Genomic DNA, 22217 nt, shown 5'->3' on the forward strand with positions numbered 1-22217 from the left:
GTTAGCCAGTGTGGTGTTTGGAATGAGAATGGCTCCTATAGGCTCATATATTTGAATGTTTGGTTCCCAGTTGGACTATTTAGGAAGGATGAGAAGGTGTGTCATTGGGGATGGTCTTTGAAGTTCCAAAGGCCGGTGCCAGATCCACCTACATCTGTATTGTGCTTCTGGACCAGACCTAAGCTGCCAGCTAATCTCTCCAGTGCCACGCCATGCCTCCTGCCATGGTGATCATGGACTAATCCTCTGAAACTAAGCAAGTACCCAATTAAATGCTTTTTTTTAAGGTTGCCCCGTCATGGTTTATCTTCACAACAACAGAAAAGGAACTAAAACAGCAAGCAATCGATGTCACCCATCCACCATGATCACCCCATGATGCTGTGGCAGATAAATGACAGGTAAAAAAATTAAGTCCTAGCAAAGCTAAGTACTATTTTGGGGACATGACATTTTATTACTTTATTGAAAAAATAAAATACTCCAAACCATCAAGCTTTAAATACTTAGAAAGATGTAACTTGATTATTCTCATAAGTGAGAAGTACTTTTTCTAAAGCTAAAAATAAAGAGGTGATACACACACACACACACACACACACACACACACACACACACACACACACATATATATATATATATATATATATATAAATATTTTAAATATCCAAGATGTTGGTACATAATGGACTGTTCAGGATTTGATTTTTACCGTCTGTGCAGACTTAGTATGGTGGATTTAACATGGTGAAGGTTCAAGAAAAGGATATTTTGGAAACCTCAGGGCATTTACAGAATGTTTTTAAATTAGCCATCTGCTCCATGACACCTTTTAGGGTGACTCTAGATACCCTTAGTTTTCAAAGGAGCACACAGAACATGTAAATGCTAATATCTTGACCTGTAGCTGACATGGCAGAGGCACACACATTCTAATGAAAAATGGTAGGGTAATCTGTCCACCTGGGAAGGAATGCTGTGCCAGCCTCAGGAATAAATGACCTTTCTGCATAATGCATCTCTGAGAGTAGGGGAGCCTGAGGCTTCCTTTGAGGAGAACTCCTAATTTTGAATATGGGTGGTCTGTGCTACTAGAAGGGAAACAAATCTCCCACCTACCCAAAATGTGACAAATGTTAGCATGTATTTTAGCAGCTTGCATCTGAGAGGTTTTTTTCTTTTCCTTTCAAAGAATAGAAACTCCCTGTATATTTTACTACTATCTCTCCAGTTTCCTTCACAGATTATAAATACATTAGCCATTCAATGTGATTCTTAGCTCCAAGGCCAGCTTCCTAATACATTTTCTTAAATATGATGCAATCATTTAACTATCATTTTAAAATACATTTTTGAATAATCTAAAAGCTGTATTATAGTGATGACAATAGATTTGACTAACTTATACAATCTGAGTTGCCCTTACCCTGTGGACCACAACAGACGACTAGGCTATTATTCACAGAATACACATGGGGAGAAACCCTTCAGAATGTAAAACAACAACAATAATTAAACCAAAACAACAACAATATAAAAACCAACTAAAGGTATGTATTTGGAAAAAATAAAGTGGAAAAGAAGAATTTTTATAGTGACAAACAAATCTGGCTTTTATTTTACACATGTGAATTTCATTTAGCGTAATTAGGGATGTCTCTAATTAACGAAAACTGCTTCATTCTAATATGCCCCCATCACTTCTTTGCCTCCCCCCATTTTGGAATCAAACAGAGAAAGGCTTTTTACTGCTCCTCCTGGCAGGTTAAGCACCTGCATTCTGACTTCCTGCACATACTCCCTTCCCGGGCCCTGAGCTAGGGTAGGGTGTCAGCATGGAAGGTGGCACAGCAGGACTGACCTTTCACTAATCACTCCTGCAGCAGCTACTGGCACAGCTCATTATGAAAAGGAATCCTTCAAGAAGCTGCTTTTCACATACAGTCACACTTTGATTTTTCTGAGAACAAAGATTATACCTTTACATAAAAGCTTCTGATATACAATTCTGTTAACTGCGTATTAAAGTAAAAAAAGGCACTGTGTTAATTGTCTGTCATTATCAAGGGACTACAAACTGTATCAAATGTAGGCTGGTAATCTTGGCTTTTGTTATGGGGGTCAGAACATTCTTATTGATTACCAGTTATTAAAAATTTTAGAGATGTTAATCATTTTAGCTGCCCTTAGATATAAAAATATCACTAGAAACCTCCTAATCATCAACCTATTAACAACAACAACAACAACAACAACTAAAAATCCCATAAATAATTAAAGAATATATTCTGCTAAAATTTGCAGCCCCTCAAATAGTTCTGCAAGGTGAAGTGTGAGCATGAAGTGCAAAGGGCAGAAGGGCACTTCCAAGCAGTTGATTCCAATTTTAATATCCAAGACACAAAACTAATTTATTGCTAAGTACTCTCTACCCTTTTCCTTTGGTTCTTTCCTTTATCCTTCGAAACAACCAAAAATTCAGAAAATAGCACGGTCAAAGGAATGGCATGCTTCATGACTTACCAGCCATTTGCTGAATGCCACTGAATGCACCCAGGTTGCTGGAGGAGGTGGCCTGCTGTAGAAGCTGCAAAAGAACACACGAGCTCAGTCAGAACAATGCGGAGACAAAGCGACTTCCTCATTATACTGGGTACAAATTTATTTTCCTTTACTCATATAGTTGGCTGCCACTCCCTGTTGATGGGCTGAAGGCCCCAGAGTTGGAGGTATAAATCCATATTAATGTCTAATCTCTATTAAGAGACACAGACACTAGGGAAACTAACACTGCTGCCTTAAAACAATTAATCAATTTACTCTTTTAACAGCCAGGTGCTAAATCTTTTGACACCAACAAAGCATGACTAATTATAACTCTCTGTAGTCTAGTAGTTACCATAACTCATCTCTGTCAATCAAGGTCCATTTCCTCCTCCTTTCTACTTTCCTTTCCAGATCAGTTTTTCCTTTTTTCTTTATTAAATAACATTTAAAAATATTTATTCTTTGAGAACTTCATACATGTGCACAATATACTTTGATCACCATTTTTCTCCTCCAACTCCCATTAATCCCCCTCCATGTATCCCCCTCCAGACTTCATTTCATTTTTTTTTGAATCCCACTGAGTCCACTTAGCCACCCATATGCACATGGTTAATGAATGGGGGACCATCCATGGAGCACAGGCAACCTACCAGGGGCTATACACTGACAGAAAAATGGCTTTCCTTCACAACAACCACTGACTGCTAGCGGCTCCTCAGCTAGAGGGCGGGCCTTGTATGCTCCACCCCATCTCTATCCAGAGTCAGTTTTCTTTAGCTCTCATCAGAAGCACATGTATTTACTGACTTGGAACAACATAAGAATCATAACGATGACTGCAGACCTAAGAAGAGCTATTCACAGCCATAGTCAGAGCCATATGGCCAATCAAGTCAGACCTTCTTAAGATGGTCTTTACCAGCACAAAAAAGACAAAGTACTTGTCAAAGTCTGGAATTATCTGCTATATACTGAATCTGTGTATACTAGTACATGAGAAAACCTACTTACAGCTTATAAGAAGGCAATTCTATAAATGAGGCTGTTTTATTATCTTTCAGGTAATGGAAATAATTTTCAGAAGTGGTCACAGGAACACATTCCAGAGATTTCTGTGAGCTATGGAGCAAGGGGAATATGTCCTAATACTGAGACAGATACCCATGTCTTGGTTTTCAGAGATGAAACAAAAAGCTGGACTCAGGACATATAAAAAGGCAAATTTGATATTAACCTTGAATGAAAATTTGCTAACTACAATTAAGATGATGGTCTGTGATACCTCAACAAACAAATTTATGAAAAAAATAATTCATGCAAATTTTAACTTTCTCATTTAAAAAACTTTTAAATGAGCGTATAATGCAGTGATAGAATATTTCACAAATACAAAGGTATAGTTAGTTTTAGGGTTGTATAGTTACATCTATAACACCTTATGAACATGACTGCCCAAATGTGAGCTGAACAAGGTTGACACCGATAGATATGCCAGACTGGATGGAGGCCTCAACCCTACATGAAAAACTAGAGGCGACTAAGGAAAGCTGGGAGAGGGAGAGAGAGAAGCTGGTTTTTCCCGGGAAGACCACACCAATTGGTTGTCTGGTGCCAAACAGCACTTAAAACATAATACAGGTAGTATTATATGGACAAAACAGGCTATATCATGGGCCTATACATATATACATACAATAACAGCAAAAAAAAGGTTATGATTTTGAGAGGGAATATATTGGATGGTTTGGGGGGAAGAAAGGAAAGGGAGAAATGTTTTAATTATCTCAACAATTAAAAGAAAGATTAAATAAGTAAAATACTAATTACTTCTGGAAAAGAGGAAGAAAGTGAAGAGTATTGGGGGAAGGGAAACAGGACAGTGCTAGTATAGGTTATATTCTACTTTTTGATTCTTTCTTGAAAATAAAATTACTGGACCACAGACTAGGAAAAAACCATGGCAGCATATATGTAGATTTAAGCAAGACACCTGGCAAAAATATCCATGCTATCTTTAAGGATAAAATGGAGAAAGAGCCGGAAAACGACAGTCCACATGTCTTTTACTGGCTCAGACAAAGACAGGAAAAGCAAGCCCCACCCCGCCCTCCATGCTCGCAGGGCACGGGGGAAGTGTTGGTGATAAAGGCCGACAACTCAGATAGCTGAAGGCCCACAGACACTAGCAGCTGTATGATCTAGGTAAAGGCACTAGGCCTCCTTGAGCCCACTTTTCTCATCTCCCCTTCCAAGTCAGTAGGGAAGATGTCTTACAAAACAGTGCAGCTCCTGCTACAGAGTACAACCCATGGATGATACGTGCCTGAGAGGAACAGTTAAAATGTGAAATGGCAGAATTAGGGCGTGAACATGTTCTTGCTAAAACTCTCAGGCTAGAATAAACAGTCTCAATGAATCACAAAATTAAACTTCATTAATAAACATGTAGTATGGAGTTGAGGTTTCCAAACAGGTCAATAAAGCAGAGAAGCAGGGCACTCACTGCTTCCCAGCCCACAGTTTCTACAAAGGCTGCCTACCATCTGTAGCTGCAGTAAGAGGTTCTGAAGTCCATGCTTGGGGTTGCTATTCTGTCTGGCTTAGATCTTAAGAGAGGAACTGTCTTAAATTCTGGCTACTGTATCTCAATAAGGACAATGACAAAGTGAGATTAATACAAAGGAAACACTCAGAAACTATGAAAAATGTTAAGAGATGGTTCAAAGATGGGAGTCTGGCCTAAAAAGAACCATCAGGGTCATCCAAACAGTTCCACTGGAAAGACACAGGGTACAGACTGAAGCTGAAATCTCCCTCCTGGCTACTACTACTAGTACTAACCGCAGCTGGTGAGCTCTCTGCCAATTCTCTTGGGATCTTTAGAATCTAAAGTTTAGATGGTCGGTTATCAAGCATGCAGCATCACTTATCTAGAACAAGCTTTTTACGGTGCCTTAAAACACTGTTTAGAAGTCTAGTGTATTAGGTTCTACTCAATTGCCAACTAGCTACAGTTAAATTTGGCACATTCTTATGCTAATCAATTTAATTAACAAAAGCCTCCCCTAACGCTGGTTTTATAATTCCTGGGACTCAAAAGGTATGGAAAGTAAATTTTGGCCTAGTTATGGACAAGTAGCTTTTGACAGTTTGGAGTTATGTTCCTTTCCTCCATGGAGACCACACAGAGACCACTTTCTCTAGCACTTACCGCCAGGTACTGTGGGGTAAGTCCGCCCAGCCCTGTCAGGTTCCCCCAAGTGGCAGTGTTGAGCTGTTGCATCTGCTGTGCCAGCTGCTGCTGGAGGCGTCTTTGCTCTTTGTCCTTCTGAGTGTCAGCAAACTTCACCACGATAGGTGAAGAGCAACCCTGTGGTCAGATACATTGGAAAGTGAAGAGGATGTTACAGCGTGATTGAATCCCTTATACTCGTCAGTCATCACTGGATTTCTCTTTCTTAACTATCTTGGGGCACACAGAATGGTCTGGGATGGTTTAAAATGGTTTGCTATTCCTTCTTCTCTGAATGGTTCCATCAATAGAAACTCCATATGCTGTCACTGGCTTCTTTAAGGGGATCTGTTGGTTGGTTATTACACTGCCTCTCTTCTCTTCATGTGTCTTCCTTCAACTCTCCAGGACTTCCTTCAAGACAAAGACCTAATCTTTAATTAAACTTTATAGTTTGCTTGACTTAAAGATAGCTTGTCTGTGTGACTGCCATTTCTATATATGGGTAGAGGATAAAGGGACAGAAATCACAATTGGAATGAAAATATCTCACTCATTTTTATTTTTACCATTTATTTATTTTAGTTATGTATTTCTGAACACTGGAACAGTGAAAATAACTGACACAATAAAAGAAAGAAGTGAGTTTCATTTTAGGAACATGGATGAAGGACAGAGATATGAAGAAATACATATAGGCACTGATCAAAGTAATTATTTACATGTTCTCAGAAAGTCTCTTTTCCTCCTTCCATGTCACTTCTGTTCTATCCAAAGTCCCCAGAGCAAACCAAAAGGTCCAGAAGCACACTCTCCCTAGTCCAAGTGATATATCTTACATGGCAGGAGAAGGAGTCCATATGGTTCCTTTTCTCTAGAATTTCACAATTCTACAAGCCTTATCCAGTTTAATTTCCTTTAAAAAGTAAGGAATAAGAATGGCGAGAAAGATATGGTCAAAGTCATAAAATATATTAAACTCATCTTTGAGTTAAATATAATCTTTGGGAAAATATTAGCCTACTCCTATCCCAATCACCTCTGAAACATCTGCTCCGTGGTAAGAGCTCAGCAGAAAACACCCTCTGACCCCAAGCCTCTGCTGTGATAGGGAGCCTGAAGCACATACCATCATCATCCTGTTGCATTTTGCTGAGTTTTTTGAAAAAAGGTATTTCTACCCAATTGATTAAATCTTATTTATGTGATAACGGGACTTCTCTCACAAAAGATATATTCCTCTTTAAATGAACTCTTCCCTTCTCTTCCCATTTGGTCCTTTTTCTTTCTTCTAAAAGACAAATTTGCATGCTTTTCCTTATCACTTTGGGCAGTTACTGGGAATTTAGCTTTGAATTAAGGCTATCAAGAAAATGAGAAGAGTGAGGTGACAGTTTCAGTGTGGAACTTCTATCAACCTACAGCTCTGGTAAGCAGAGTCATGATCCAGAATGTTCAAGGACAGTAAATTATACTTATAGTAACATTTCTACCATTAAAAAAATCCACTATGCCTTTTTCTTTATCTGCTCCATATTTCAGTACTCTATTACTTCTTAAATGAGAGCAAGACAAAAATAACACAGAGAAGTTTTGCATGGAGAAGTTCTACTGCTTCATCAAATGTGTCCGTAACAAATGACAGCATCTTCTCCTAATAGTACACTCATTGATTTCTTGTTCTTAAATATGAAAAAAGGCATAAAAGCATAAAATTAGGTAAATAACTGTAGTTTTAAATGTGACCTGTTTAAGTCATGAAAGAAAAACAAGTGGGCATAGTGTAGAAGAAAATGGGGAAATAGATGCTATATGTGTGTTTAAAAACAAATCTTTGAACATTCTCATCATTTTATATTAAATAATAGTGTCTTACTTAAAGATGTATACCAAAGTCCTGAAAAATAATGTAGTTTGTTAAAACTCAAACAACTCTAGTTGTATGATTGTAGTAGAACTCCATGGCATGTACTGTTCTGTTTAGAGGTCAATTTTTGTAACTCAAACTGAGGGTCCTTTGTTTAAACATGGGTATCCAGTTTTAAAAAGAAGTATACAAACTCTGATCACAACAGAGATCTTAAAAATAAACCTGTGCCAGCCTTATATAGTGTTTCTTCACACAAATGTCTCCTGTACTTTGGTTTAGGTTCATGCCCAGTTTGGTCTTATATCTTGGGTTCTTCTGTAGTAGAATGAGAGTCTTAGACCATAACAGCATTCTCTATGAACTCATTTGGGGATGGCCACACTTTTAAGTGTCAAAAGAACTTGAAAACCTTATCTACGGGGAGATAAATTTTGGTATAAATCTCTGAAATATAGGAAATACAAATAGTTAAATGCATGTATATAAGTAAGTACACATGAGGACTGTTTTCTTAATGGCACTTTCATTTTTAATGTCTAAGCTGAAAAATAGCTGGAAATCTACCAGTCTGGAGCAGTCTACGAGAAAGGGAAAGTCAAAATATCAGCAATGTGACTGCATGGTATGCAAGATTGGAATCCTGTTTATTATTTTATATCATGTTTGATTTTCACCCGAGCTTGCCTTCAGGTGGGGTGGGGGTGGGATTGTCTTAAAAATGCATTGCACTGCAAGGAAAACACATTAATTATATATGTTAGGAATATCAAAGTCAAGATAAATGTTCAAAAAAGACAATAGGCTTTGCAATGCTGGTGTCACAACTCAAAAAAGTACAGTAAACACTTAATGACAATGCCATGCACACCCCTCCCACCCTTTCCACCCACCTTCTGAATTATATATAGACGTTTCCCATAAAACATGACGCATAATGATCACTTAGCTCCCAACATGCTTTGGAAGATGCAGCATTGCAAAAACAAAAACAAACAAATAAACAAACAAACAACCCCCCCAAATAAAACTCCAATCACGGGGATTTTAAAAAAAGCTCAAACAATTACTATTTTTTGCACATTAAATAAAACTGAAAGTATTTTTGTTCAAATAGAAAAACACAGCTTCAGATAACACCACAAGGCCACCACCTCTGGAGAAAATCACCCATACACAGATACAGTGTACATAACACAGCAGCACATGCACTCTCAAATGATCCTATCAGACAATACAGAGTAAGTGATGGCATGTCACTTTTGGAATGTTCTTGTGCAAAATTCTGAAAGGCCACGACCCAAATCACAGACTGAGTACAGAGAGCCGTGCGTCTCCACCTGTGGCATATTTCACATTGCTGATTCTCCTGTTCAAGTCACAACCTCTTAAGAGATTGGATTTGAGCCCACGTATTTCTTTGTTGTTCACTTTAAGTAAAGGGACCAATTTGATTTTTCAGGAGACTGAAAATTAACATTTCATCGTTAAGAAGGAGAATAATTAACTTTCTTCAATATTCCTAAGATGAAAAAAAATCTTTAGCCAAGTGACTTATTATAGCAGCAATCTGAGGTAGGAGTTGTTCAGCTTAGTCCATACCAACCCTGCTGTGGGGTATACATTCCATCCTCTAGGTCCAGAATGACACTTTGCTTCAAGTGCCTCATATCTCAGGACCCGTGCTACTCCAATAAAAGGCTCAAAAGACAGCTGTAGGGCAAGTGGAAGGTTTCACTAAAGTGCATTTCAAGTCATTAGGAGGGAAATGCAAGTGGAAAGAGAGAAGAGGGAAGGGAGGGAGGAGGGAAACAGAGAGAGAGGGGGGATGAATATGAGTGAATGAAAAGCGAAATGGTGAAAGTTTAATCTGTGATTGTCATGTGAACAATCCACACAGGAGAGAATTGCTTTACCATTCCCCATCATTTGCACAAAGAAAACAAAGAAAGGGCAGATGATACAGTACCTCCATGGTCTGAGACTGATGCATGGCTTTGATTGCATTCTGTGCCATTGCCCTTGTAGAAAATGTGACAAACGCACAGCCTGTGGGAAACAAGGGGACAGGGAGCAGGAAAGACAAAAAACAACAAGACAAAAGGGTTGGACGCTTGTTAAACCAACACAGTCTACGAGAACCGCCACAAGACGACACTGTTCTCAGTAGTACATGAAGATAAACAGCTTCTCGCTTTGGTTTCATCTTAGTTCGCTTTTTATTCACAGTGCTGAATTGCTAATCCAACTAAGCAGAACAATGAATTCATCAGCTTTTTTTTTTTTTTTAAAGGGAACTAGGGAGCATGTTGTGTACTCTTTTCTTTTTCTTTTTCCTTTTTTGCCACAAGATTTGAAAGTAGCAAGAGGTAACTTGCATTTTCTAAGTTAAAACTGGGCTGCTTTCTATCTTCTTCTTGGCTGATGATTTCTACACTGAGAGCATGCACACACCGGGGGGTTGTTATTTCAAACTCTATCTCTGAGTTTTAAGAAGTAAATAAGGAATTCATCACACCAACGGTAAATAAGCAAATAAATTTCAAGGTCTCAAAATGTTAACAAATATATCTAATTCATCTTGGATAGTTAAAAACATATATAAATAGAAATTGATGCTATTCAAATGTAAACAAATATACTAAATCCATTACAAAGTAGTAATTATGTATTAGTGACAAGAACAAACTATTATTCTGAGAAAATTCAACAGTGCATACGAAATAAATAATAAAAACTGTAATTTGTACAAAAATTTTCATAACTTTGGAAGTTGTAACTTTCTGAAAGGAATCAGAGATTTGAGCTAAAGTTTAACACACACAAGACAATGCACATTTCTCTAAACATCTACTGTGAGACCCGTAAAGCTTTCTGTGTTTGTTTTCTCTAGTTCTATTCAATAACTAGTGTCTAGAGTGCTGGCTCCTGCTTCTGATAGCAGCACTGGCCACCATGCAGGTCACCATTTGAACTACATGGCTCACCACCCTTTGTACTAATAGAAACACTGCCTTGTGGAATTTACATTTTATTCATCATGTACCCTTGGGCTTCTTAGAGAAAAAGGCTGTGAAATTAATGCAGATTTAGGCTGATTTTATAATATACCACAGCACACTAAAAGCTTAGCTAAAGCAATACAGACTTATTTCATTTATGATCGCTAATGACTTTAAAAGTGCATTGATTTTCAGCTTCTTTTGCCCTGCACAGTTTGAACTTAGGTATCAGCGAATAATTTAGTGTTCCACTCAATTTCCTCAAAACATTATTATTACTACTTAAAAGATTTCCAAATGAAGCAGATCTAAACAGTGAGAGGCTAAAGCCTATTGTCATTTCAGAGCAGATGCATGAAAGCAGAATTCTGGCATCAACAGTGTAAGACTGTTGCCCCTGTGGCCAATAAACAAAATAGAACATTCTACATTCAAAAAGCCAGTAGACTTTTTGCTTTATGTAAATCAATTTGTGAGTCATAAAATACATTTTCTTCTTTTGTCCTTCATTTTACACCTGATAAGAATATCAAGTCAATACTGCTGTAGTGCCTTTTAATCAAACAGCATTAAGAGAAAGCAGTGCCTGTCCATGATCCCCCATGCACCATGACATCCAGTCATGAAAGTAAGTAAATGCATAGTTTCCCACCATGTTATAATCATTACTATACAAAAGTTCCCAGTACAAAGGAAGGTCATCCCATACTCCCCCACCAGTCCAACAGTTCTTAAGAAGCAGGCAAGAAGTCTGGCTGTTATGGAGTACTGAGCTGCTGCATGTAGTTCTCTGACAGAGCAGCAGCCAACAACGCTTACTACTTAAACATGTTGCATGTGCCCAGACATGACTGTAGCTTTTGTTACCAATGAAAGCAATGGCCTCCTCTAAGGCATCTAGATCTCGTGTGTAAAATAGCATGTGAGACAGACAACAGTGTCTCCATTGGCTTCCATATTGATTCTGAGGTCTAAAATTATACTCTCAAATTAACCATCTGTTTCAAAGTATTATCTCCTTAAAATGTTATGATCATCACTAAAATTTCTGAGGAAATAAGACTAAGAGATTTTAATTTTTTCCACTTCTTGCCTTGAGACTACAATATGGAGGCCAAAGCAAATCATCTAGCAGAAGTATATTTGAAAGCATATGAATTCTGCTTTAATAGTCACAAAGATTGTTATATTCACTTCATTTGCTCTTATTATCTAGGAATATGTGCCAAACTGACAGTTTCCAAGTGGAGGTTAAAATGCATTAGAAACATGTAAAATGTCAATAGGAATCAATAAGGCACAGTTTATGCATTTATCACAATTTCACACAAGTAACTTGTAACTAACTTTGAGAGAAAGATACAGCAATTAGGAGGCACAATAAAATTTCTATCAACTCAAACCACTGCCCTCTCCTTTAAAAAGCCTGCAATTAAAAACCCAAGCAATGCTTCTAATTTTACAAGCCTAACCCATTCAAAAAATGATCTGACAAATGTGATGACTTCTTTAACCTTTTTTATCCTACTGGCAGTGATTCAGGAAGAGAGAAGCTGTCTCCTTAGGGGCCTTTGTCAAGTTCTGTACTGTGTGCTGTGCTCAATTACTTAGGAGAAAAAAATTACTGTGTCATTTATAAAGTGGGAATACATGTGAAAAATTTTATTCTCAGTGCAACTCTGGATGAAGTAAGCAACTTAGGAGTCAACTACTTCTTGGGATAGTAAAGCTTGTTAACCTTTGTAATTTCTCTAAATCAGGAGAGGTTGTGGCAGTTGTCTGGCTAGATTTTAATTTTCCTTTTAACACAAGTACAAATACAGTAGTGGCTCCAGTTCTTGGTCTCTGATGTATCAACACAGGGTCATAAGAGTTCTACTATTAAAATTGGCTACTGCTTTTTCTACAACTGAATCAGAAGGTTTTCTATTGGACAGAAGTCTCTTATGTCCTAACTGGTCCTTTCTTCTGCACACAGCAGCACCGACTGAGTCTTGACAGGACAGCACCTCTGATTTGGTAGTGTTAGCCCTTAACTATTGAGGATTGTTAAACGTACTATCTAGGCAACTAGTACTCTGATAACTGACCTCAATGTTGGAGAAATTAGACTGGAGGAAGAAAGACAGAAATATTAAAACAATGACACCATGTTTTGTTCATTTTTGGTTTGAATATAGTAGCATATATACATCTAACTGTCTTAATACTGCCAAATAAATATAAAGGAAAAAATCCTTTTGTGGATAACCTGTAGTTTAGCTTGCAATTACTGTCTCTCCTTTCAGAATGCCAGAGATTACTAATAGGAATGAGGAGTGGAATTCTTATTTTGGTGAGGCTGCCTTCTTGCTGCTAAAACAGATAGGTAATTGACTGGAGAAAGGTTTCACAAAGTGATTTCCTCCTACAGACAGGATCTAAGTAAAGCTCGAAGCTGTAATAGAGGGTGGGGTTTTTGTCATTTATCACACTTGTCATTTTAATTGAAAGGGCATTTCCCATTTCTTTTCTTTCTTTCTTTCTTTTTTTTTTTTTTTTTTTTTTTTTTTTTTTGAGATGTTTCTCTGTGTAGCCCTGGCTGTCCTGGCACTCGGTCTGTAGACCAGGCTGGCCTTGAACTCGTAGATCCACCTGCTTTTGCCTCCCAAGTGCTGAGATTAGAGGAGTGAGCCACCACCTCCAGTGAAAGGACGTCTTACCTCAGAGGTTCTACCTCTTATCTCAGTTACCAAGAAAATTCTAAAGAACTAGATGAATTCTTGCTTCACACACACACACAAAAAAAAAAAAAACCCTACCCCCAAGTTAGAGGTACTTTTAAAAGCATAAATGATGACAAGGTCTCTTAGTTTTTTGTGACCACTTTCAAAGAGGCACAGTGGCCTGCTGTATCTCAAATAGAAGAAACATGATTTTAAGTTACTATGCAGCATGAAGGAGACTTCAAACTATGGAAAACTTACTTATAAGTGAATCATTACCTAAAGAAGACATTAATGTAGCCAATTTTCCTTGCTGTATCTTTTTAGCACTGGTAGCAATGATCAAACACATAGTCCAGCATAATACTTGGGCACATGCATTAGTAATCTAATATATCATAGGCAATGTTGGATTAGTGTTCTGAAAACTGACATTGATATATCATTCATTCATTTATGGCACCTGAATTTGGGTACAGACTAGGACCCACTTAGCAGCTGGAAAAATCTCATTGCTTAGATGGGGCTGGAAGACTATTTTGAACAAGATGGCAAAATGTAGTCAGTATTCCAGGGGACATGTGATGAAAGTTTCCATGTAGATGAATGTTTAGGTACTGTGTGGACAGGATGTGAACGACATAGTCTTCTCCACATACCTGTCTGAATAGTCAAAAGCCCTATCCTAATATACTTCTTGAATATAACAAGGAAAAACAAGGATTTAACTGCTAAATCCAGTCTGTGCTCGTCCCTGAAAACATTCATTTGTCAAAGGTTTAGGCAGGGAAATGTTAGAACACAGTTGGAATACAAGCAGAAATAAAGTTACCCAAATGGCAGTGAAGATTGGACTATAGTTTGTGGAAAAGAAAAGTGAAATCAACGTTTTCACTGACTCCAAGTTATAGATACTCAATTGCCACTGTGCAGAAAATCCCATAGGTTAGATCTCAATAACCTTTCTGACTATATGGATCAGTAAGAACATGTTTATTTTAGGAGTTCAACATCCTAAAGTGACACTGTCAAATATGTACATTTGGTTTAGAAACCTGAAGCTTTGCTTTTGAGAACAAATGTCTCACTGGAAAAGCAATAGATGGGTTGTGGTAGCCTACTAGTTTTCTCATGGAGAGCTGTGCAGGTGCCTGAGAGGTGTAGCTGTCCTTGCAGATGATGTAACTACTGATATGAAGTTGTTTCAAAGTGATGGGCAACATGCTTTCCAAAACAAGAGAGTCCAGACTGTCCCCAGTGGAGAAAAGGCCTCCTTAGATTTGGGCATATTGTCCTTTGCATGGATGAGACAAAATATTTGCTGAGTAGTCATGTATGACTGGCAGGTGCTAGGTACTTTCCATGTTGATACTTACAACCATTTCTTGAGGGTGTCTGTCCTGGGACATGTACTAGTTATAGTGAGTTTTTCCCCACCAAAAGATAATGACTCTAATTGAAAGTATAAATAGAGCTTGATAGGTACAGTTGTGAGTCCTGGCAGCTTTCAGGCCTCCATGCTGATGAGTGGTGTCCTGAGTCAACATGTCTGAGGAGCCTCGGCAGAGTGTCTATTAGTGAGGAATTGAAACAGTTGATGTGGCAGAGGAAGAATGGTGGGGGAGGCCTACTTGACTAATTGTCTTCATAGTTATAGTTAAACTGGTAAACCCAGAAGAAAGGGAAGTGGCCAACTATTTGACTGCACTTTGCCTTTATCGTCACTAAACAGTCTAATGTAGAAACTTTCTTACTGAGCAGTTTATATTCTGATTTACAGGTGCTCTTCAGAGCAGCCATACTTTCATTTCACTTAATTTTTATTTATTATTTTTTTCAACAGTTGAGCTAGCAACAGATATTGAGGGAAAAAATGCCAAGTGTCTTTTATCTTAAGTGCCACTAATAGGAGGCATTTATTAATATAATGATTGAAAACTCCTATTCTTTAATGAGAACAAAATAGTAGCATGAAAAAGAATTGTTCTTTTATCAAATACAGGGATTCAGGATCAGGTCCCTGTAGCCAGCAGTCCCTAGGTTCTACTAATTGAAAAACGTACCACTGCCTGTCTTTGTATTTCAGAACAAATGGTTATAAATGAGTATTTTCTTTTTTCCAAAGGGAATTCTTACCAGTTCACTAGGAATTACTTTTCCGTTGAAAGCAAGCAGTGGGGAGGGTATTCTCTTCTTTACACTGAGCCCAGCCATTTGCATAAAATACAAAATGAGAAGGCTCCCCTAACTTACTATAGGAAGAAGCTACTTATGTGGTTAAGTGTTGGTTAATCAACTAAACAGTAGATAATTAGCTAAGTTCTCCTAGCAAGTAGTGAGTGTTCTGCTCTTTCCCATGAAGTTGTACTGTTTTGAAATCTTATAGGCAAAAAATACTAACATATACCTAAAGATAACCAAAATGTTTTCCTCACCATCTCTCCTGCACAGCAGAGGCAGTGAGATGGAGGGTCACTTCAGAGCTAGCCAAGGCAAGCAGAGAGATGACAGAAAGTCAGCACTCAGCTTCACACTCACGGTCTCTATGCACTCATACAGACAGTAAGTGAGCAAAAACCAGTAACTGGTTACTAATGTTGTCCTGTGAGAGAAGCAAGACAGATACACGTTCACTGCTGTCGTCTATGAATGGGGAAACTAAGAAATAGAAATAGGAAAATAAATTGATTAAGGTCGCATGTCATTATCAAAAATTCTGGGACTGGATTAGAGTCACTGACCTCTGAGCTACAGTAAACTTCACTCTGATTAATTTAAAGACATTCCTGTCTCATTGTCTTCTTCATGCTGTTTGTATTGCTTGTCTTAAGTACTGTCTGTTACTTAAGGGTGACAGTATCTTCTTTAGCTTTTAGAGATTCAGCCTTGGAGTGCAGGCTAAATGACAAGATTTCAGAATTGACAGAGAATGAATGAACTGGGATTTGCACACTGCTCTCCCTTCCCCACCCCCTTAAACCACCCTCAGAGGAAAATACAGGAATCAAAAGTTAGGTGTCAGTCTACTCTTCCTAGTTTCTTGACAACCTCCATTTGGGAACTCTAAAGGTGGATGTGTGTGACACTTTTGTTCTCTGAGACTTTAGTTCCAGAAGCCAACAACATGAAGCTTTATGTCTAAGATTAAAAAAAAACAAAAACAAAAACAAAACAAAACAAAACCTTCCTCCCATGGTTTTAAAATTAGGTAAGAATGGTGAGACAGGTGAAAGTGATCACCTTGATACTTATGGCCTGGCTACTTATTTTAATGTTGTGGTTTGGGTACCAGAGCCGGCCCAGAACCTGAGCTTGAGAATGAGCAGTCTTAACTATCCCCCATGGAAACTGTACTGCAAAGTGATTTCTTCCTCAAACTGAAAAATGTGTGACATACACACTTTCTCTTTGGGTTGACTTGGGACACTACAGTCAGACAACTGTTAATATGCACTGTCAACCTTTGTGTAGTTTAAGGAAGGAGGTGTGTGGTCTTGTTAAGGGGAGGAGAATATGGGAAGAGAAGGGTGATCTCCACTATTCCATACAGTGCCTTACAAGACTGTGGCACTCCTCAGGGTGGGAAGCCACGGCTTGTGCTCCTTTTGTTGTGGCAAAAGAAGAGCCTACGATTTTCTTAAGGTCAAAGTCATCTTTTCTACCATTTAGAAGACAGGACTGTGGACTAGAGGCTTGGTAAGATGCAGGGCAGGACAGGTCTGTTTACTCTGAGATTATATACCTGCTCTGCACTGCATGGGCAGTGATACTCTCTCTGGGTTTGGATGGCTGTTATGAGGATCACATCTTTAATGTTTGTTCAGGCAAACAGAAAGAAAAGTATGGCTGAGTATCTATCCTCATCTTCCACCTCTCCTCGTCACCTAAATTTGCTCAATTTGAAGATGAAAAGGGAGTACAGAGGTAGGGCAGCCTGTCAGCATTCCATGGGACCTGGCACTCAGACCTTTTCACCTGGAGAAGTATGAGATGATCATTTTGGTTACAGAGAAAAGTTCAGGTTGGATAACTTGCTCACACGGGATACATTGCAAGCTGACCTCCTGCTGTATGTGATGCCTACATCTCCCTTGACTGTGACACAGAGTTCCAATTAGCACTTAAGGAAAGCGACTTTACAGAGAGCACACTCACCTCGACTCAGCCCGTCGGGTCCCCGGAGAATCCGGCATTCTTCTATCTGGCCAAATGGAGAAAACATCACTCTGATATCATTCTCATTACATTTCTTCGAAACCATTCCTATGAACAATTTTCGGTCTTCCACAGCTAGGAGATAAAAATAACAAACAAACAAAGGCCATGTTATTTTTTTTTTCTTGCAATCAATGCTTCATTACCAACCAGGCTTGACCATGTGTGAATGAGTACAGTCCTAGAGCTAACTGTAGACCCGTATCTGCCCTCTTCCTCTAGTTCACCCCATCCAGTCTGTCTTCCACTCTGACCCCAAGAACAATTGGTTAGCTTCTAACTAGCCAGGCTGGTTACACTTGACACAGAAGTCGATTCTAGAGGAGAAAGTTGTTGCTCTTCCCTGAGAGTCATCTCTGACAGCCCCTTCCTGGCAAAACCAGAAAAAGAAGAGCGAGGGGAAGCTGTATGGGTGCAGTAACTTGGAGCTAGGTTTCTCAAGGAATGGGGATACATTTTGAGTAGCACGGCAATACAATGCACACACTTTTGACCCTGACAGAGGGAAAGATTAGACAGGCTTTTCTTCAGATCTGGAAGGTCCCCCCATCTCCATTGTTTTTGCTCACAATATTTGAACTACATTTAGCCTATGAGGCAAAATTACAGCTGATTTCAGGACAGTGTTTGCAGCCTTTCTAGGAGAGAGGCCCTTTTTAAACATGTCTGAAGTGCTGCTAGAAATAATACTTGCTTATTTCCTATTGCTTCAATTTAATCTATTGCTCAGAATTAAAAGTGTGGGTGGGGGAGGAGGGAGAGAGTCATACACCTTCAAGACCTGTCTGAGGCTCTGTCCCAAGTCACTGTGTGACCTCTGGTACTGAATGGATAGTAGCATCTTGACACTGCTGTTCAGGTGGCGGTTACTTCTCTTTCTTTTGTCCTTTATAGGGCAGGGTCTCATTGCCGTGTACACAGTAAGTATTTAGTCTGGATTTTCTGAGTCTGGGCGCTACTGGAACTCAAGTTAAGGTATGTGATCTGAGCCCTCCAGGACTGGGTCATCTGTTCCTGAAGACTGTTGCAATTCAGTGACTTACCCTGAAGCAACACTGTTGCAGAATTCCTTATGATGGCCCCAAAGTCCGATGTCTGTGCTACCCCATATCCAGCTAAAGCCATGTGAATTCATTGAACACTTAAAAGGGTCCAGTATGATGGAGAAACACACTTTTTAATGTCATCTCAGTTTAATTTAAAATTTCAAAGCCCTATGTATCTATTACATTGGTCAGTGCAGCTCTGAAGAACCTAAATGAAGCAGAGAATTCCATGTAGTAAGTAAAGGACTTAGGCTATCCATTTGTAAAACAGATCTGAGTCCATAAAGGGGAAAGGGACTTTCCGAGGGTCATTCAAGAGCTCTGCGGTTTAACGTGGACTACAACTCACTTTCCTACTCCCAGCCCAGTAGTGTTCCTTTGCCCATTCCTCCAAGCTAGAGGAGGCAGCTGAGCCGGAAAGGGAAGAGCAGCGGTCACGACTCAGAGGCTCCGCTCTCTGCTCTAGTGTTGTTATTAATCAGAACGGTGGCTCTGAGAACTGTCTCACTTCTGTCAGCTTCTCTTCTTTTCCTTTTCTTTCTCTTTCTCTTAGCACTGCAGAGAAGGCAACCCAGTTAACCAACCCAGCTGTGGTTAACTGAAGCACCGGGATGGAGGGTGCTAGAGCAGGGTGCAGAGTCCCTCTTCTCCTGTCTCCCTCTACACTCAGGGTACTTTCCAAGACAACTCCAAAGTCTAGGGCTCTTTTAATGTCCTCCTGAGATGAAACTTAAATAAAGGCAGAGTCTGGAGAGACCTGTAGTGGGATGGGACAACAAGATACTTAACATACAAGGGACAAAGTCAAGAACAACAGTGGTGTATCTGGGAGGCAAAAAAAATCTTATGATCAGAGAATGGGCTCAATGGAACAGGACAGTAATAGAATTAAAAGTCACTGGGTGGGCTATAGAGTATCTTTCATTTGGATAAAAAAATGTCAAGTACTGTTCTTTTTGTCCCTCTGGAACAAGCGAAATACCAGCTATCTATTATGAATTAGCACAAACCTAGTGGTTCCAGGGCACCAAGCTCCAGCAACCCCAGATCCCTTGACAAGGAGCCTTTACAGCCTCCCACCTGTATGATTATACGCTACCTATGGGCTGGCCACTGACCATGCAGGGTTTTGGACAGCGGGGCTGTGAGGATGTGGCAGCCCCTTGATGGAGGCATGGAAATGGACAGAGGAGGAAGGGAAAGACTACCAGTGTCCACCTCTTACTATTTCCTGCTCAGGACTCCTATACCTACTAAACACTATGGCTGGCAGCTGTATGAGAATAAAAATTCCTGTCATGTTTCTTATCTTGAAGAATCTTGCTTTAGTTCTTTAATATAAAAGCAAATTTTAAAAGTTTCATTTGGTTTCTAGTTTCACTGATAAATCTGAAATTACAGTGTTTAGCTAAAACAATTTGTACATTTTGAGTTCCAGGGTGGTATTACAGTAAACTATACATGCAGATCCTGAGCCTATGCCCACCCCCACCCCACGCAAGATGAGTGCTATAAAAATGGAAATAATTTAAGAGGAAATATTGACTTCCTGGGTACCACTAAGAATAAACTCAACCAGATATCAAGAAAAAAGACAACTCTTCCTTAAACTACTATTAGCTAAGAAAAAAGGGAAGGGGACCTCTACATGCTAGTAAAAATGCTAATTTCCCTTTGTGTGAGGCTCATATCTAATTGTCAATCAGTAAGAATGTGGATTGTTTAAGTCAATCTACTGTATCCAGAGTAATCTGGTAGGTGCTTTAGAGGAATTTAAAAAACAAAAGGAAGCTCCCTTTTCTTTAGGGCAGAACCATTTTCCTCCAGGACGCAGTGAATTGAACAGGGGCTGGACTTTCACACAGGAAGTGCTGTACAGATGGGTTCCCTACTTCATCAACAGCAACAATAGAACCAAAAGACCTTCCAGACCAGAGGTCAATAAGAATTCTCCTCCCATGGTATAATGAGAAAGAGTTAATGTTCTGAGTATGAGGATAACTTCTTAAAGTGAGAGGTCTACAAATGTCATTTTAAAACATTCCTAATTGTAAGTCTGTGCTAACACCCTGGCATACAATCTGTCAAAGTCACACCTGGATTTGGGGCTGCTTGAATTAATTAACAACTTTTCAATGTGTTGGTGCTAACATATGGCATTTAATTACTGCCTCCAAATCTGCGAGTGGCTCCACTTTGAATTTCAAAATTATTTTTTCGTCTTGTAGAAAATCAGAAAGTGACTGGATGAAAATATTTTGTGATTTCTACTTGTAATGGTGGCTTTGAAGGTTTTCACCTTTCCATGAAAATAGTTATTAAGACTTTGGCTAGCTCTGAGCTTGACAAAAGAATACAGAGGTTCTAGAGGCCTTGAGAAAGGGACAGGTCTTAATTAGCATTTCTGGAGTCTAGGAATTAAGGTCTCTCAACAAGTATGGCTGTAAAGTTAAAACAGGATATATTCTATGTTCTTTCTAGATAGCATCTTCCTTGACAACAAGACACATGACAACAGTCAATACTGGCTCTAGCCAATGAGACTCAAGCACAGCATAAGAAGTAAGTAAGCTCATGCTTTTGTTATCACTCACTGGTAGACTAGCTTCGGCAACTGCTTTTAAATCTTGCACAGCTGGCACCTTGTATTTCATAATAAGAGAACTGAAAGCTCACTGAAGACTGAAAGCTGGATGCTACAGAAAAATATATATGGAGAATGGAAGAAAGTAACTGTGCTTATGCTAGTTAATGCAAGTACTTATGTCCACACCTCCTCAAACACACTTTTCACACCATCACTCAATTTTCTGCAGTGGAAAATAACAAGAAAGTTGAATTCTGTTGATGCCTGAGCATTTTAAGGTATTTGTATTAAACACCCCATCAATTATTACTTATCTAGAGTAGTATTTTTTATTTCCCTTTGCACATATGGCTTAGTAACACAGAAAACAAAATGCCATGGAGTAGAATGAATGTGATAGAGGATGTAGATTATATTATAGCTATTTGAAGGATGGATTAAAGGAAGCCATAGAGGTTTAGGAAGCCCATTCAGTTAAGATCCAACAGTGCAGAGCTGGTGTACAAGCATCTAACATTTCTGAGCTCACTAGAGAGCCCCTGTATCAGACTATGGACGGCTAGGGACTCAAAGGGTGACTATTTTGCTGGAATTTACTTATGTATAACTGATTGATCCATGATTAGCAGTCCTTGCTCAGAAAATACAAAATTTCAGAATCTGAGCACACAGATAATGAAGACAGTAACTGTCTAGCTGTGATGAGTCTTTTGTGCTATACATAAATGTCAGCAAACTCAATAAAAGTGCAATTAGAGCTCGTTATACTTCTTTCATTGCTACAGGAGCGATTCAGCGCGTCTGAACCAAAGAAATCTTTGTGTTCTTTATGCTTCTGAAACTATGCTTACCTGTCAAAAATGCCACAAGGAATCAGAAAGAGCTGCACCACTTATAATTTGAGTTAGAAAAGTACACATTTCTTCTGATTCCTAAGTTAGGTCCAAAGGGGACTATGTAAGCTGTTCATATCTATGCAAGGCAAAGTTCCATTTGAGTTCTCATAATAGAGT

General features: G+C 39.0%; 1 protein-coding gene across 29 annotated transcripts in view; it reads right to left on the reverse strand.

Annotated features, from left to right (window-relative positions):
• Window positions 1-22217, reverse strand: part of Celf2 (CUGBP Elav-like family member 2) — a 533080-nt gene that overhangs the window by 56387 nt on the left and 454476 nt on the right. For 27 of the 29 annotated variants that reach the window (XM_076572793.1, XM_076572782.1, XM_076572791.1 and 24 more), the window contains 4 exons: window positions 17512-17646; window positions 9619-9698; window positions 5762-5920; window positions 2524-2587 (listed from right to left, as the gene is read on the reverse strand). In XM_076572793.1, the coding sequence (XP_076428908.1) occupies window positions 2524-2587; window positions 5762-5920; window positions 9619-9698; window positions 17512-17646 (438 nt within the window). Of the gene's footprint in view, window positions 1-2523; window positions 2588-5761; window positions 5921-9618; window positions 9699-17511; window positions 17647-22217 lie in introns of those variants that run through there. The other 2 variants (XM_076572806.1, XM_076572805.1) reach the window with 1 other exon arrangement.

This window comes from Peromyscus maniculatus, chromosome 5, assembly GCF_049852395.1.
Source record: "Peromyscus maniculatus bairdii isolate BWxNUB_F1_BW_parent chromosome 5, HU_Pman_BW_mat_3.1, whole genome shotgun sequence".
NCBI lineage: Eukaryota > Metazoa > Chordata > Mammalia > Rodentia > Cricetidae > Peromyscus > Peromyscus maniculatus.